Source organism: Ipomoea triloba, chromosome 11, assembly GCF_003576645.1.
Source record: "Ipomoea triloba cultivar NCNSP0323 chromosome 11, ASM357664v1".
NCBI lineage: Eukaryota > Viridiplantae > Streptophyta > Magnoliopsida > Solanales > Convolvulaceae > Ipomoea > Ipomoea triloba.
Genome location: NC_044926.1, coordinates 4,326,247 through 4,345,416, shown reverse-complemented (window position 1 = coordinate 4,345,416; position 19,170 = coordinate 4,326,247). Strand labels below are relative to the sequence as shown.

The window sequence follows — 19,170 nt, the reverse complement described above, 5'->3', positions numbered from 1 at the left end:
AATATACTTAAAGTATAAAAGTATAATTACACATATATTAGTGTAATTGACTAATAATAATTGCCTAAAAATTATTATGATAATTAAGTTAAGCATTGGTCGTTGAATTTATTTTTATAATAATTACAATTAATTTATTTCTCATTTTCTCATATTTATTTTAGTAATAATATAATTATATAAGTCATATTACTTATAGATCTTTTTAAGATAATTTTAGACAAACAAGTCATATATTATTCAATTAATTGAATACTAATCTTATAATCAAATAAATGTATACATTCAATATTAGAATTTTTTATAATTTCATCTTTATTTTTATTATCTCAATATATAATAAAAAAATTTATCCACGCCCGGGTAATTTAACAATTATTTGTTCTAATTCAAAGGAAAACATCAGAAAACATAATCGATCCAATCAATTTCATCAATTGCGCTATATAATATTCGATGTTATAATATATATAATTGTATATTGATCCAAATATTCTTTAAATATTATAACAAATCCATTCCGTGCAACGCGCGGGCGAAAATACTAGTTATTACTAATTTCATTGCTTTTATGATTCATAATAATTAAACAATTATTTTTCATTATTATTATATACTAATTACAAATTATTGTTAATTACATTTAACTTTCCTGATTATTATGTAATAATTAGGACCTTGTGGTCTAGTGGCATCAAACCCTTCCCTTTATACGGGAGATGGTGGGTTCGGGCTACTGAGGCAATACTGACTCTTGTGCTTCAATAGGTTGAGAAAGTAGTTATGAACAGATAGTGCATTTGCTATGCATTTGCATAGAATATTCTACAACATTATGGAATTCAAGTGTGTATAGAGAGTTTTGAAGGATTCTAGAGAATAAATCATAGCCGTAGAATTAAATAGATCTCTACCATAGGTTGAAAACGTGGATATGTATAGATATCCCTCAAAGGGGCCTCATTTGTAACCATCCAACAATCCAGAAATTCAAGCAATACAAGTTCAATGAAAATATAGCTTAAGTTTTTTCTTATTGCATTCTTGGATTGCATTTTAAATCATAATATTATTCTATAAGATTCAATTATTGCACTCTTGGATTGCATTTTAAATCATAATATTATTCTATAAGATTCAATTAATGGGTATTCCAAAATCATAATATTATTCTAAAAACCTATAATCATTTCCAAATACGTCGTATTGGCGGGTTTGGTAGCGCTAGGATTATTGAGGACTACATGAAACCTATCTACTCATCCTGACCCGTGCCCGAAAAAATAAGTAAAAGACACCCCTCCCCCTCAATGAGGGGATAAAGTATTGGAGTCCTGAGTGCATTGAAGCAGCCAGGCTTAACCACTGGATTAATCCCCAACTATCTTCAACTATCCTTTAGAACCGACGTCTGGGGTAGGGTTAATTGTATGGGAGTTAGCTTTGCGGTATTATCCAATTCATTGCAATTTTAATAACAAAGACCTGGAAACAATTCGCACCCAAATCATTTAGGCTCTACCAGCCATCCCGCCTGGAGCCTCGGCTCATTTGGTGGATTTTATAAATAGGTGCTTTCAAATAGATGCCGCACAAAGAAATTCCATCAATGATTTGTTAATGCATCCATTTATAACTAGGAATGGAATTTAGTAGGCATGGTTCAAAAAAAAAATTGGTTCTATTTTTTATTTTTTTTTAAATTCCCCTTTTTCCCTTTCTTTGAAATGGCCCGCTGACCCGAGAACTAGCCTATAAAATCCGATTTGGAAAGCATCGCTATTCTCCCTGATTTGTAAGCAACTCTCCCACTAAGGGAAAAGGTATTATATTTTTCTGTTCAAATTTCGACTTTCGAAATCCCTAATTTGTTTCTTTGATAGATAATTGCTGCTAGTATAAGGAAAGATGGAAAATGCAGAGGATGAAGGCCGTGTTGGAGGTGGACACCAAGAGAAACATGAAGATGAGGTATAATGCCATGCCACTTTTTCATTTAGTTGTTCTAGGATATGGCATTTGAAGCTGATACCACCAACTGTTTAATGATATTAAGTTATAAAGACTGTTTGCGAATTTGTGATGATTCAGGAAACTGTTGCCCGCCTTGAGGAATTCAAGAAATCTATTGAGGCAAAAATGATTCTCCGCCAGAGCAATTTTAACCCAGAGAGGCCAGGTTGCTTTAAGTATTGCATACTGTTGCATGCACTTATTCTCTCACTCTTTCATTTTAAAAAATGGGAACATACTAAAGTAACTGGATTCAAATCAGAACATATGCCTATATGGACATAGGTCAAAGCTAACAGGGAATTTGATGAACTCCAAATTACCATCTTTTGTAATATTTTAAGCTGCTGGACAATTTGTTGGTTTCTTTTAACAGTTGAATTAGGAAAACACTTAAATTTTCATGTTGATGTTGTTCATCATTTTCTGACTTTATTTTTGTTGTTAAACCAATCTCCATATGTTGACTCACTTATTCCAATAATAACAAATGGAAGTGATCCCATTCCTGCTTAGGGAGAAATGTATCTTAGCTTCGAACAGTAGACATTCAAGCTACTGTTCAGGTAGATTTTGGCTTGAGCTCTAATTTACTTGCAAAATTACCTTGAAATCTTCTCTTGTTTAACTGTTTTCTTGTACCATTATTTGTGATATCAGATTCTACCATTCTTTTTGGAGTGATCATAATAATATTTTTGAGGGTTACTTAACAGTTTACAGCAGTCTAGGTTCTAATTCAAGTCTGTAACTTAATTTTCTTAACAGAAGTCACAAGTCTGATGGCTGTTGAAAGTAAAGGCCCGATTATGTATTTCACTAGTGTTTATGTTGCTGCTGTACATACGTTGTTTTGAAGGATTTTATTTTAATTTTTTATTTTATATAGAGGGGATCACTTATGTTCAGTGATGGGAATGGAATGTGTTCTATTTGCCTTTCTGCAATGATTTACATGCATATTAGTTTCTAACCATTTATAACCAAAATTCAAATGGTAATATCCTACCAACGTGGTCAATCTTACTCCATTTTATTCATATAATTATTTTGCTTATATACATTAATGCACATATATGTATTAATCTATAATAAAATACAAATTTATTATATTTTAGTTTCTAACCATTTATATCAAAATTTAAATTGTAATATCCTACTATCGTGGTCAATCTTACTCCATTTTATTCATATAAAATTATTTTGGTTATATACATTAATGCACGTCAGTAGGATATTACCATTTGAATATATTAAAATAAAACTAAAACTGCATTAATTAAAGAAACGCAACACAAAGTTTGGAGGAGAGTTCTCCCAAATAATACGACAGCCAGTGTTCCTAGCTAATGTATGAGTAGGCTGGTGAACGAGGAATAAAACGACACATAGAGTATTGAAAATACGAGAATAAGGAATGACATTGGTCTAAGATGCACTAATCTTATAATCAAATAAATGTATATGTTCAATATTAGAATTTTTTATAATTTCATCTTTATTTTTATTATCTAAATATATAATAAAGAATTTATCAATGCATCGCACGAGTAATTGGACAATTATTTGCTATAATTCAAGCAAGGAAAACATCATGAAACATAATTGATCCAACCAATTTCATCAATTGCGCTATATAATATTTAATGTTATAATTTACATAATTGTATATCGATCCAAATATTCTTAAAATATTATAACAAATCCATTCCGTACAACGCACGGGCGAAAAATACTAGTTATTACTATTTTTTTTTTTGAAAACAGTTATTACTAATTTCATTACTTTTATGATTCTTTTCCTCCTTGTATTTCGAGTTTGGTTTTGAGTTAATTAATGAAGTTGATTTCGTTTTCAAAAAATATATACTAATTATAAATTATTGTTAATTACATTTAACTTTCCTAATTGTTATGTAATAATTAGTACATACTAATTAACTAACTACTATGCATTATAAATGATTAATGATTTAATGAGGCTAAAAGCAATTATATGTATATTGTAACGCGCAGGGCACTTTGCTACGCATTTTCGAGGTTTGCTACATTTTTCTAGAGTTTTGTGGTATTTGTACATAGCATCTCTTAGTTTATAGAATTGTCTAGAGGCATGTAGATAGCATCTAGAGGTTGTAGAGACGCATAGAATATTCTAGAACATTATGGAATCATCAAGTGTGTATTAAGAGTTTTTGAGGATTAATCTAGAGAATAAATCATAATTGTATGATTAAGTAGATCTCTACCGCCAAAGACCTTCTGGTCCAGTGGCATCAAATCCTTCCCTTTATATGGGAGGTGGTGGGTTCGAACCTCACCTCAATGGAATCAATACTGACTCTTGTGCTTCAATAGGTGGAAATTCTGATCATATTTGAATATTTATACTATCTATAAAAGCAAAATCCGTAATTAATAAAGCTTATTTAGTAAAAAAACATAAAATGGAAATTAACAAATATCTATTAATTAGTAATATTTTTTCTATATTCACATATCAATACTATTAATAAAAGTAAAATCTTCACATGCAACTTTCCCGCACAAATTAATATTATTAATTAATTGGTAAAAAAATTAATAAAGTATAATGAGTATACTTAAGGTATAAAAGTATAATTGCACATATATTACTCCGTATATATTACTGTAATTGACTAATAATAATTGTCTAATACTCCGTAATTATTATGGTAATTAAACTAAACATTGGTCGTTGAATTTGTTTTTATAATAATAATAATTAAATTCTTTCTCATTTTTCCAATATTTATTTTAGTAATAATATAATTACATATGTCATATTACATATCGATATTTTTAAGATAATTGTACACAAACAAGTCATATATTATTTAATTAATTGGGTAATACTTTTGCACTAATCTTATAATTAAATAAATGTACACGTTCAATATTAGAATTTCTTTTATAATTTTATCTTTATTTTTATTATCTAAATATATAATAAAAAAATTTATTCATGCATCGGACGGGTGATTGGACAATTATTTGCTCTAATTCAAGCAAAGAAAACATCAAAAAACATAATCGATCCAACCAATTTCATCAATTGCGTTTTATAATATTCAATGTTATAATTTATATAATTGTATATTGATCCAATTGCGCATGGGCGAAAATACTAATTTTTGTAATATTGTTACCCTGATCATATTTGCATATATATATTTTTTAAATGTACTTTTCTATTTTTATTTCCTTTTAATTCCCCTTCCTTTGAAACCATGACCCGTAACCCGATCGCTTGAGGAACCCGCACCCTGACCCTTTTGAGAACTCGTGTACTGAAGCTTATAAAACCCGATGATGACTCGCTATTCACCCGATTTGGTTCCCCATCGCGGGTTTTATTCTACAGAAACAATTAAACAAACACACTCTCTCTCCCATTCTCCATGATTTGTAAGCTCTGAGCTCAGAACTGAAAAGGTAAAGCTCTAAGAGCCTGCTCGGTAGGCTCATAATAATTATTGCAATTTATGATCTTCTTCTGTTCAAATTTCGACTTTCTTGCTCTAATATTCCACGCGAAATCCAAGTAGCAATAGATTTTGTTACAGACTCACATAACATTTCATTTTCATACTCATTTTTCATGTTTTCTTGGCTATTGTCTCGAATTTCTGGAATTGATGCGTGTGGAATTCCCTAATTTGTTTCGAGATTATTTTTACTACATGTTTATGTGGAAATGCACTCCGTATTTGTTCCGAGTGAAAATCTTGGAAGTAGTTGCAGTTTATTGCATTTGATTTCTCTTTCTTGATCTGCAATAAGTGTTTGTGTGTATGCTGAAGTTAGTGTCTGAGATTTTTTGTTGTAGTTGTTGTTGTTGTTGTTATGAGATACTAAGCAAGATGTATTCTAATATTTAGGTTTGATTTGTTTCTTTGATAGATAATTGTTGCTAGTATAAGGAAAGATGGAAAATGCAGAGGATGAAGGCCGTGTTGGAGGTGGACACCAAGAGAAACATGAAGATGAGGTATAATGCCATGCCACTTTTTCATTTAGTTGTTCTAGGATATGGCATTTGAAACTGATTCCACCAACTGTTTAATGATATTAAGTTATAAAGACTGTTTGCGAATTTGTGATGATTCAGGAAACTGTTGCCCGCCTTGAGGAATTCAAGAAATCTATTGAGGCAAAAATGATTCTCCGCCAGAGCAATTTTAACCCAGAGAGGCCAGGTTGCTTTAAGTATTGCATACTGTTGCATGCACTTATTCTCTCACTCTTTCATTTTAAAAAATCGGAACATACTAAAGTAACTGGATTCAAATCAGAACATATGCCTATATGGACATAGGTCAAAGCTAACAGGGAATTTGATAAACTCCAAATTATCATCTTTTGTAATATTTTAAGCTGCTGGACAATTTGTTGGTTTCTTTTAGCAGTTGAATAAGAAAAACACTTAAATTTTCATGTTGATGTTGTTCATCATTTTCTGACTTTATTTTTGTTGTTAAACCAATCTCCATATGTTGACTCACTGGTTCCAATAATAACAAATGGAAGTGATCCCATTCCTGCTTAGGGAGAAATGTATCTTAGCTAATCGAGAAATAGGTGATTATTTTATAAGATGGTGTGTTGCTGCGTTTTTTGCATGACTTTTAATCTAGTGATTCTTCATTTCAGACTCAGGATTCCTCAGGACACTGGATTCCAGCATTAAGCGTAACACAGCAGTCATTAAAAAACTTAAGCAAATTAATGAAGAGCAGCGAGAAGGGTTGATGGATGAGCTGCGGAGTGTCAACTTAAGTAAATTTGTCAGTGAAGCAGTGACTGCTATTTGTGATGCTAAGCTTCGAACAGTAGACATTCAAGCTACTGTTCAGGTAGATTTTGGATTGAGCTCTAATTTACTTGCAAAATTACCTTGAAATCTTCTCTTGTTTAACTGTTTTCTTGTACCGTTATTTGTGATATCAGATTCTACCATTCTTTTTGGAGAGATCATAATAATATTTTTTTAGGGTTACTTAACAGTTTACAGCAGTCTAGGTTCTAGGAGATCAATACATTTCTCTATCCTTAGCACACCTTAACTATTGCTTAGTGTGTCATGATTTCCTTCGACTGCAATCTGCTCTGCATTTTTGTAATTTGTTCCACATCAAGTCCTTTGTGAAACCAAAACACTTCAAATGCAATTCTAACTCAAGTCTGTAACTTAATTTTCTTAATGGAAGTCACAAGTCTGATGGCTGTTGAAAGTAAAGGCCCGATTATGTATTTCACTAGTGTTTATGCTGCTGTTGTACATGTGTTGTTTTGAAGGGTTTTATTTTTATTTTTTATTTTATATAGAGGGGATCACTTATGTTCTGTGATAGGAATGGAATGTGTTCTCTTTGCCTTTTTGCTATGATTTTCCATATTTACATGCATTGCTATTTAACTTAACTCTCAATTTTCCCCCCTTCTACCAGATCTGTTCTTTGCTTCATCAACGATACAAGGACTTTTCACCAAGCCTAGTTCAAGGCCTCATGAAAGTGTTCTTTCCTGGAAAATCTACTGATGACTTAGATTCAGACAGGAATTCAAGGGCCATGAAGAAGCGTAGCACATTAAAACTTCTTTTGGAACTTTATTTTGTTGGAGTTGTAGATGATTGTAGCATCTTTGTAAACATTATTAAGGATCTCACTAGCACAGAACACTTGAAGGATCGAGATGCAACCCAGACAAATTTGTCCCTCCTTGCAAGTTTTGCTCGACAAGGGAGATATCTGCTTGGTCTTCCACTGACTGACCAAGATATTCTTGAAGAGGTGAAACCTGTTGACAAACTCATTGGTAGAACTGTGCATTAACCTTGTCTTATAGGGAAACCATAATTTCATATTATGATTATTCCAATTTGAACCTTTCAGTTGGAATTTAGTTCCTGAAACTGAGCAGAACTTATATTTGGTACTATCTCATGCTAAAAGATGAGCCTTTTTTCTTGTGGGGTAGGGAAACAAATCTGATTTTATGGAGACAATTATTAAATGTGTTATTTCTGCATGGTGCAACTTTAACTGCACATACCCACACACAGTTACTTTCAACATTTCTATTGATCTCAATTTCTGAATATGACTTTGGTTCATAACTTGATTTGGCGTGCCCAGGCTAAATTCTATTTCATTGTTATAAATTTTTACTTCAATGATTCTTAGGTAGGCTCGTGCTTGAGATGCATTATAGACTGTGGAAAGTACAGACACATAACCAAATGGTTGTTAGTGGTGCTGTTGCCCCCATTGCCATAATGAATTAGCCCTTGTATAAGTGGCCTACTTCCGTCTGACTGTGAATTCCATGTTTTAAAATATGAAAATGTTTCTCTTTTTGAATAATATCATAATGCTTTGGTTTACTGTTCTAAATTCTAATATGAAATTTGTGATTATTGGTCATTCTTTCATTTTGTGTTAATCTGATTTTGCAGTTTTTCAAAGGCCTTAGTGTCACAACAGAGCTGAAAAAGTTCTTTAGGAAGGCATTTCAAACATATTATGATGCAGCTGTTGAACTTCTTCAGTCAGAGCATGCTGTAAGAGTTTGAATCTCTCTCTCTTAATACTTTTGTGTTAGGAGAGATTCTTGAATATTCAGCCATGTGTTTTTTTCTTAATACTGGGATGTGTTATTATATTTTTCAATAAGATCCACTGTTTCAATTGTTATGATTGATGATTTTCCCCCCCTTTTTTCTTTTAACTCAATTGAAGTCACTTCGCCAAATGGAGCATGAAAATGCAAAGATTTTGGCTGCTAAAGGTGAACTGAGTGAGGAAAATGCCTCTTCATATGAAAAGCTGCGGAAAGCTTATGACCAGCTGTACCGTGGTATCTCTGCGTAAGTTAGCTGATACTCCTGTCTTTCTATGTAAGCCTATTGAGGTACCTATGTCATTTCATGGTAGACCAATACCAGTATTTCTTTATTTGATCTTTTGGGATCTGGGCATTAGTTGTGATCTGATGCGGATGCTAGACTGTCTATACGTGAGATTTTTTCTCTTGGTGTCATTTCAAGAAACTTATAAGTACTCTTCCATATATTCACTTATGACTCTGTGGGCTTGTATAAATTCAGTTAACTAATCAGCATGCTGCCAATGACCATATTATGTTCTCTTGAGATAAGCACAACCTTCTTCAGTCAGCATTATGTCCTCAGTTGAAATATATGTATAATTAGTAATTACATGTATTGCTGAGAAGTTGCAACTCTATTAAAATTCTTTCGAATGGAATAAATGTCACTTTTCAGGAAGCTTGTTGTGTACTTGTATTGAAACATATTTTACGTTTTGCTGGTCTCCGGAATTGTTCCTGAATTGTTAAAGGTTCTTGGATGGACTGTAACTAATTTTACCTTTTAGAAGACATTCATGCAACTATTTTCATTGATAATGAAATTTATTGCAAATTCAATTTTTTAAATGAAGTGATACTGTTTTATGACAGAGTTTTTAAGCTCTGGCTTGAGTTCATGCTAACATGAATTACATTTCCTTAATTTTAATGCTTATTTTTCTTTTTGACTTGAAAAGTTTATTTGTTTCTTTCCTGTCTTCATTTTATTATATACTTCTAATTCCTCTAATTTTCATTTTTATGGAATATTATTCCTTCTTTTAAATAGTGCTTAAACTTCTAGACATTTTTTCCCTTTGTTATTCCTTCATGCGTTAAAGGTTCTTCTGTGTACTCTGTACTGCAGTTTAGCAGAAGCACTTGACATGCAACCTCCTGTGATGCCTGAGGATGGTCACACAACCAGGGTAACATCAGTGGAAGACATATCTTCTGGTGGTGTTAAAGATTCTTCTGTCTTAGAAGCCCTGTGGGATGATGAGGATACAAGGGCTTTCTACGAGTGTCTGCCAGATCTCAGGTTTTTTCCCCATGGCAATAGTTACATAAAAAAATTGGTAATATGGTTCCAGGTAGTACTTTTCCTCACATGTCCCACATGACAATTTCTGTTTTCCAGGGCATTTGTCCCTGCTGTTTTATTGGGAGAAACAGAACCCAAGTTGAGCGAGCAGACTCCAAAGGCTCAAGAACAACCCACTGTAAGGAATTTGGTCTTTTATTTGGTATTCTTGATTTCTTACTTCCATAAGAATCCCAGATTCCCATTGTCAAACTTGAGAACATGGCTTCCACATTAATACAATTGGTCATAGTTCCTGAGTCATAATATCTGCGAAACTTGATTCAGTCCAATACAGTTCTGGAGTTGTATTCTAACTGTGACAAGGAATTCACTTTCTTTGTGTACTGCACCAGCACCTCCTTTTGATATGTTCCTTCTCCCATCCACAATGATGCTTAGACTGGCATGACTTGACATTATGTGACAATGCTACTTTTTGTTTAAATGCTGTTTTCACTCTCCACAATGACATTTATCTCCACAATAACATTTATGTTTCAGATACTCCATTCTATGTTTCCTGCCTATCTATTGCTTCTGTGCAGAAGCTACTATAGTTTTTTCTTGGTCTCCAGCTCTTCACTAAATTCAATCATACGCTATAGTTATGCAATATTATGGTCTTAAATGAAAAAGAGATGAATGGTGTATGATCCAAGAAGGGGGCTTGGTTGAATTAAGATTTGTTCTTAAACACTAGTGCTTGATTTTGTTTTGGAGCTCTGTAAACAATGATGCATGCACCTTTCCAGATTCTCAATTCTTTGTCATGTTGCCTTCTATATAACAATGTAATCCATGCAATTCGATTATGTATAATGTATGTTATGTTATATGTTATTTATTTGCATATGGTAATTTTAATCTTTTTTAATTTTGCAAAGGAATTGGCATTGGATTCAGATCAAGGTCAGAGTCAGACAGCTGCAAAAGACATTGCAGAGGGTTCTGCAGATTCTAGTGTGACAGTGGAGGATAAGATTGACAAAGTCAAGGATAAAGATGAAAAAGATAAAGAAAAGACCAAAGAAGGAGACAAAGATAAAGTGAAAGAAAAGGAATCAGAAAGAAAAGTAGACAGTGAAAAGGATAAAGTTAAAGGTCTTGAAGGAACCAATTTGGATGGTTTACTGCAGCGGCTCCCGAATTGCGTTAGCCGTGACTTGATAGACCAGTTGACTGTAATGACTACTTTGCTTTCTCAATCTTTTATTGTTTGTAGATTGTATCTTTGGGTTTTATTTGATGGTTTAATCCAACTTCTTACAATACTACTATTTTGTATTGATCTTCAATTTTAACAGGTGGAATTTTGCTACGTGAATTCTAAATCTAACAGGAAGAAGCTTGTAAGGGCTCTGTTCAATGTTCCTAGGACTTCTCTGGAATTGTTGCCATACTATTCACGTATGGTTGCAACACTCTCTACTTGCATGAAGGATGTGTCTTCCATGCTTTTACAGTTGTTAGAGGAAGAGTTCAACAATTTGATAAATAAGAAGGTAAAGTGTTGTGAATTGCTTTCCAGAGTCACGGAATCTTGAATGTTTTAATATTTTTGCCTCTAATGTGCAGGATCAAATGAACATTGAAAGCAAAATAAGGAATATTCGTTTTATTGGAGAACTCTGCAAGTTTAAAATTGCACCAGCTGGTCTGGTTTTCAGTTGTCTAAAGGTATAAAAATTCAGGATCTGATTCAACAGTTGTGGTTCTGACTTCTGGAAACTTGTGCCCCCTCTCTCCCTCCTTGTTTTCCTTTTTCTAGGGGATGTTTTATAGGAAACAATTTAGAATTATGTGCCCACCAAATCCATGCCTTCCCCACCATCCAAGTGGTTATATAAGTTTTATCTTTTTGTTTGCTGGAGTTTTCAATTTTTATTTATTTATTTATTTTGCTCTGTGAGCATTGTATTACTTGGATTGCAAAGTTGGTCTTTCATTTACAATTTGAAATTCATGTTTGTCAACTCTGTTCTATTCTTCACAGATAAATGTCCATACTGTATGTGGGTCTTTGTTTGTTTATTCTTCAGAAATTAGGATATAAAGTTAAACTAAACTCTTAAGTGAGATTGAGAAACTTATATATGAATATTTCATATCTCTCATTGCTGACAGAAGAGCCATGTTTTTTGTTTAACCTCCAGGCTTGTTTAGATGATTTCACTCATCACAATATTGACGTTGCTTGCAATCTTCTTGAAACATGTGGTCGTTTTCTCTACCGCTCTCCTGAGACCACGATTCGCATGGCTAACATGTTAGAGATATTGATGCGGTTGAAGAATGTCAAAAATTTGGATCCCCGCCATATCACTTTAGTGGAGAATGCATATTACTTGTGCAAGCCACCTGAAAGGTCTGCACGAGTTTCTAAAGTCCGTCCTCCTTTGCATCAGGTATAACTGATATTTAGGTTTCATACTTTCTGCACAGTCTATACTGACAAGTTAGTAATATAACTTTTTTTCCAATGCTATGCAGTATATAAGAAAACTCCTTTTCTCGGATCTTGACAAATCTTCTATAGAGCATGTACTAAGACAACTTCGGAAACTTCCTTGGAGTGAATGTGAGGATTACATTTTGAAGTGCTTTATGAAGGTGCACAAGGGGAAGTACAGTCAGATTCACTTGATTGCATCACTTACTGCTAGTTTGAGCCGGTATCATGAGGAATTTTCTATTGGTGTTGTTGATGAGGTTTGTTTTCTGAAGTGCTTGAATCTACATTAACCTTTCTAGTTTTTTAACATATTGTGCCTTCCAAACTCTCAAATAAAGCCACTGGCCATAATGAAGATTGAATAAGAAGCAAGAGAAAGGAAGTTAAGGAAAATAAAATCTCCATTCTAATGGAAAGAAGGGTGTGCAAGCCAGAAGTTGTCTAAGTTCACTAATATTTTTCTTAGTTCTATGCTGTTTCACTTGTATCTGAGGTCATTACAAGTAATGTAAATATTTCTTATTTTTTCTTATCTAAGTCAAACTCAGGTTCACTTCTCTAGCAGGAAATTAGTTTGCTTCTCATTCAGTTTTATATAAGTGCAATTGTGCATGATGCATATTTTTATGATATGACAAACTTGCTTTTGGTAATGGCTCCAGTTAAAACTGACAGGAATACCTGTACTTCTAGGTTTTAGAGGAGATAAGGGTGGGATTAGAGTTGAATGACTTTGGGATGCAGCAGAGGCGCATTGCTCACATGCGGTTTGTAGGAGAACTGTATAACTATGAAATGGTGGACTCATCAGTCATTTTTGATACACTCTATCTGATTCTTGTTTTCGGCCATGGAACAACAGAGGTATAGGTCCACATCTAATCTTGCAATATCTGACTTGGTAGTTTTAATTATAATTGCTCTATTCTTTGCATTATCATATGTGCATGATGCTTTAGAAATGCCATTTACTGTATTAAAGATAAAATTGTACTACATTATCTTCTTTTTCTTCCATGCAAAGTTTTTATAGCATTCCACTGTTCCATGGAAATATATTTCTAGGATACATTTTGTAACTCTTGCTATGTGCATCTATGATTTGGATGCAACTATACAAGCACATTCTTATGTTTTTTTTGTCATTATTTCTTCTCTAATAGTATTTTTGCTAATACACTTCTGTATGCTCATTTTCTCAGTTCCTATGTTTTCATCCTTCCATGTACAAAAGCTTTTGCAATGAAGATTTCAATTCTTGTACAAAAGCTTTTACACTGGTTACCATGTCCTTCTCTATACTATCTAATTTGATGATTCATTTTCGTCTGACTAGCAAGACACACTGGATCCACCAGAGGATTGTTTCCGTATCAGGATGGTCATTACACTTCTTGAAACTTGTGGACATTACTTTGATAGAGGATCATCGAAGAGGAAACTTGATCGGTTCTTAATTCATTTCCAGAGATACATATTGGGCAAAGGCGTGTTGCCCCTGGATATTGAGTTTGACTTGCAGGTTATTTTCAATTTTCTGCTGTATTTTTCCATATTTCAGTTGTGAATTTTCATGGATTGGGCTTAAACAATGTGTAAGAAAGGTGACGGAAGTCACAAACTGAAAAAGCCAGTAGCGTGAGAACTATTTAGAGTGTATACTAAATTAAAAATTATGCATTTCCAGGACTTGTTTGCTGAATTACGCCCGAACATGACTCGATATGCCTCGATTGAAGAAGCCAATGCAGCACTTCTGGAACTTGATGAACATGAGCGGACAGTTTCAACTGAAAAGGCCAATAGCGAGAAGCATTCAGACAGAGACAGGTCTTCTAGCAGGGCGACCTCTGACATACCTGCTAACGGGCAAAGCCTTACAAATGGTACTGAAGAAAATGGTGAGCTGCACGAAGAAATGATGGGTGACTCTGAAAGTGATTCTGGGAGTCACACTACTGAGCATCCAGGACGTGATGATGATGATGAATTCGATGAAGAGAATCGTGATGATGGGTCTGAGACTGAGGATGAATATGATGATGGTGATGGACCTGCTTCTGATGAAGATGACGAAGTACATGTCAGGTCAAAAGTTGCTGAAGTTGATCCTCTGGAGGAGGCTGACTTTGAGCGGGAACTGCGGGCTTTAATGCAGGCAAGTACAAGAATTTACAGAATCATTTTTAAATTTCTCCATTTTCTTTCCTTCTCCCTAGTACTGAAGTTTCAGTTTAAGTGATGGAAAGCCATTGGATATACATTTTTGCTTATCAGAAAGGAAGATAATGTTCTATAATATTCATTCGACTTTCTATTATTACTGTGTACTAGCTGCTTTCTTGACATAGAAAATTAAAGATGTGCGGTCTCAATGGTTACAGGAAAGCTTGGATTCACGAAAATTGGAGCTGCGTACGAGGCCAACAATAAACATGGCGATACCAATGAATGTGTTTGAGGGGGCAGCAAAGGATCATCATCGTGGAGTTGAAGGAGAAAGCGGGGATGAGACATTGGACGAAGAAGCAGGAGGAAGCAAGGAGGTTCGAGTTAAGGTTCTCGTGAAGCGGGGCAACAAGCAACAAACAAAGCAGATGCTCATCCCTCGTGACTGCTCGCTCATACAGAGCACGAAGCAGAAAGAAGCAGCGGAGCTGGAGGAAAAACAAGATATCAAGCGGTTAGTGTTGGAGTATAACGACAGAGAAGAAGAGGAGCTTAATGGCCTGGGAAACCAAGCTCAGAGCTGGATGCAAAGCAGCAGCGGTAGCAGAGCTTCAAATCGGGGCGGCAACTCCTCGTGGGATCACAGCCGGAGTGGTGGTCGTCACCGCTACCTTCACCACTCCGGTGGCGGGCTATATTATGGCCGAAGAAGATGAAAACATCTGCACTCCCAATCATATTCTTCATCAATTACTCGGGTTTCTATTACACACTTTTAACACAAGCGGGTCTCCATCACAATTGGTTTGTGCTTTTTCTTGTACGATTGATTTGTCTAGGGTTTTGGCATACTTCCCCCAACTGTTACAATCAACTCAAACCTATTTCTACAATGTATGCCGTACGAGCGTGGAGGAAAATGTGAATTCAGCTGTAAATAATATTCAACCGCTTGCAAACAAGACCATTTTTACCCTTTGTTTCTAACCACATAGTATTGTTTAAAGTTTCAACCCCCCACCCCTCACCCAGTTGTTATACCGTGGACCATGGTCATGACTGATATTGCAGTTGTGTTGAACTGATACTGGAGACCGTTTCATTCGTCTGGAATTGCAGTTGTGTTTGAACTGATACTGCAGAGGCCGTTTCAACTTTCATCCGTCTATTTTTATTAATAAAAACGTCGTTTTGATGTGCGGTCCAGAGTAAAATTTGCGCCCCTCACCCCCTCCCAAGAATGTATGAACAATAAAAACAGGAAATTAAAAGACAACAATCTGGAAGAGGAATAGGGTTCGGAAACATGGGTGTGGGAGATATGTCCAAAGCAGGAACAGTCCAAAAAGATGCTGTGGGGGCAAGGACACTAAATTTGTACAGCTACAAGTTGTTGCAGTGCCAAAATAGGGAATAAGTGGGCTCCACATCTTTAAAAATTTAATGATACATTAGTACTTGTCAGTGGATCCTCATTTCCTTAAATGGACATTATTGCCTTGGAGATCTCCACTTCACACAGGCCCTCGTTATTCATGCTGTCTCCCCTTTTATCATTGTGTCTTGTCATTTAGTCACTTCTCCAGTCTCCCCCCTTTTTAAACTAATGCAAGAAATACTCCCCCCACATATATTGCATGCCAAATTTTAACATATACTTTCATTTTATTGCTACAAAAATACACTATATATTATTTTATTAACCCACACCTGCACTATTGCACTGCTATACCGTGGCTACCCAACAACCATACTCTTATACTCTTATTTTAATATATACAAATAAAATGATAGGAGTACTTTTACTCACCTAAAAATAAAATGGTTGGTCACATGTCTAGATTCCTAGATTTTACTAAAGAAAGAAAAAGAAGTGAACAAAAACTACTTGAATTTACTCTTTTTTTTTCTGTTTGAATAGATTCAAACACGTCACGTCAACAAGGAGTAAAATAATAATAATAATAATAATAATAATAATATGACTATGGGTACATGTTAAGGAATGAAGCATAATTTTTGGTTTTACTCTAGACAATGATCACAATACAGCTAAAAATGAATTACCGTGTCTAAGTCTAATTATATAAGTAAAGGATGAATGTTGTTAATTAACACATGCATTTATAAAGGAGAATATTTACGATGAGAATATTATCTGGACAACTTTAGTTTACCAATTTGAATAAGCAATTTTTAACAACCTTGTTGAATTAAATGAATCTTTCTTTTCAAATTTGAATTACGTGTTAACATCTGAAAATTTCTTTCAACTTTATTCCCATGAAAGCTTAAAAATTATCATTGTATTAAAAGAATTGAAATGATAGTTTTTTTTTTTGTTTTTGTTTTTCCTCTCTCTCTTTAAACATAGGTGATCCCACTATAGAGGTAAATCGCAAGTCGTTAAATTAACTTTCAATCAGACCCCCCAGTCTTTATGCAAGCACAATAGATCCAATTCACACCTTCTATCATTTCATATCCTTTCTTCATTTATTATTTTAGTGGGATTCGAATCCTCATATTGCTGCCTTCATTTATTTATGCGACAAACCACAATGCTAATTCGAGACTAATTTTCGTTATATTATTGTTGTAGTAAAACTTCACCAATTATATTTGATGTAAAAAAAAATATAATTAAAAATAAAAAGAGGAGATAGAAAATTGCAGAATGTGATGATGAGTCATTAAGTCATTTCCTATCTTTTGGGCATCCTCGATTATTACCATGATAGCTAATGGATAGCGACATCGGAACCGCTCATTTAACGTTGTTCTTAGCGAGTGCCAAAGGCACCTTATCCACTCATCGTCTCCAAAAATCTGTGTCATCTTGCAATAGGTTGAATTGCAAGCACATGTCAGGTTTTGAGTGGATTAGATTTACCACCCTCGCTTGCTCTAAATTAAACTTACAAGTTACGATTCTACTTCTACTATTCTACATTCATCCAATATCTCTATCACTATATGATTGATCTGCATTTAATTAAGGTTATACCCGTAAAATCTGACTCTTATTCAAAGAAAAACTTAACTTAAAACTCTTTTATAAGTTGTTTATCGACTGCTCTAAACTGCTAAATTTACACTTACAATTTCTCTATTAACATAAAAGTTAACTTAAAATTTGGATAAGATCATAGACATGCAATGTAAAGTACAGACAAGTAACCCTACCTTCAATTTGAATCATGCATGTGAACCTAATGTGTACTAACCCAAAAATATAGTTTTTTTTTTATTTTTTTGGAACAACCCAACAATATTGTTAATTATATAACTATCTTGGTTGATATGAGCGATCGTGCTCATCCCTTAAGAGAGATTGAGAGTTTAAAATCCTCTCTCATATAAAAAATCAATATAATCAGTACGTACTTTGTTCTTTAATTGGGTATAGTACGGGATTAGTCTCTGTATCCGTACGTATGAATTCGATCAATATTTACAATAATGGACAGCTTTGATTACCAAATGATAATGACATGACGATTTCGTCTTATTTCATTCATGCACGAAGTATTACATGTACACATGCTTTTCTCGCGAGTTCGATTGGGAGAAGAAGAATAAATGAAAAGTGGTTACACTTTTGTAATTAAAGTCATGATTAATAATTAAGTAATTAATTATCAATTTCATGGAATAACTACCTAAACTTCCATTCTAAGAATAACAATATTTATTTATGTGTTATACATTGACATGTCAATGAAACATTGGAGGGTGTATGCATGCAAAATTATTTTAGTAATAATCTCATTTTACCTGCAGCTGATAATATAATATGCTTTGTTAGATTCAGGACAAAAAAGTAAGTTAGAAGATTTATTCACTTTTTTTTTTCTTTTAAATTTCGTCAATAAAATCAAGGCATGCGACTACAAATGAATATTTTACTCCTACGTGTATCATATATATATATATATATATATATATATACACATATTTATATATATGAGGGCCAAAACACACATGACGAGAGAGAAAGCTGAATGGAGATGGGAAGAAGCAAGGCATTGCAATAGTTATATTGTGGACTAGGGTCCACCTTCCAAGGTGGGTCCTGGTTCAAAATTTTCATCTTTTTCTTTTTGTGTGAATAAAATTAATAAATAGAAGTATCTATTAAAAAAATTTTAATTGAGATTTTAAAATGATAATCATAGTTTTTTATTTTTTATTTTTAAAAAATAAATCTAATACATAAAGTCATTAATTTATGTACATACATTTATTCATAAAAGTAGCTACAATAAGTATAAATTCGTTATTATAAATATATAAGAATTGACTACTGCGGGTACATAAATCCAATTCTATAAATACATAAATTTATTATTGTAAATACACAAATTCATTATTATAAGTACATAAATTTAGTTCATAAATATCACTACTATATAAGTATATAAATTCATTACTGAATATATACATAAAAATCACTATTATAATATAAATACATACATTTAGTATTGTAGATATATATATATATATATATATATATATATATATATATATATATATATATATATATATATATATA

The 19,170-nt window shown here is 33.4% G+C and overlaps 1 protein-coding gene across 3 annotated transcripts; it reads left to right on the top strand.

Moving 5' to 3' along the window:
* Positions 1-1,778: 1,778 nt before the first annotated feature.
* Positions 1,779-15,621, top strand: LOC115996571 (regulator of nonsense transcripts UPF2). Of its 3 annotated transcripts, none has more exons than XM_031235855.1 (18): positions 1,779-1,795; positions 1,884-1,971; positions 2,092-2,179; positions 6,688-6,890; positions 7,485-7,829; positions 8,495-8,599; positions 8,778-8,905; positions 9,776-9,949; positions 10,049-10,130; positions 10,879-11,175; positions 11,299-11,496; positions 11,570-11,671; positions 12,148-12,399; positions 12,485-12,703; positions 13,140-13,310; positions 13,783-13,968; positions 14,134-14,604; positions 14,831-15,621. In XM_031235855.1, the coding sequence occupies exons 2-18, from the start codon at positions 1,909-1,911 to the stop codon at positions 15,329-15,331; spliced, it is 3,585 nt and encodes a 1,194-aa protein (XP_031091715.1). In that variant the 5' UTR covers positions 1,779-1,795; positions 1,884-1,908; the 3' UTR covers positions 15,332-15,621. The 3 variants fall into 3 exon arrangements, with proteins under 3 accessions (XP_031091715.1, XP_031091714.1, XP_031091713.1); XM_031235853.1 differs by lacking the exons at positions 1,779-1,795; positions 1,884-1,971; positions 2,092-2,179 and adding exons at positions 5,346-5,469; positions 5,938-6,025; positions 6,146-6,233; XM_031235854.1 differs by lacking the exon at positions 1,779-1,795 and having other exon boundaries at positions 1,867-1,971.
* The last annotated feature ends 3,549 nt before the right edge of the window (positions 15,622-19,170 follow it).

Coding starts and splice junctions, on each gene's coding strand:
- LOC115996571 (XM_031235855.1), top strand. CDS start 1,909: ATGGAAAATGCAGAGGATGAAGGCCGTGTTGGAGGTGGACACCAAGAG. Junction 1,972..2,091: donor AAGAGAAACATGAAGATGAG/GTATAATGCCAT, acceptor GTGATGATTCAG/GAAACTGTTGCCCGCCTTGA. Junction 14,605..14,830: donor AACTGCGGGCTTTAATGCAG/GCAAGTACAAGA, acceptor CAATGGTTACAG/GAAAGCTTGGATTCACGAAA.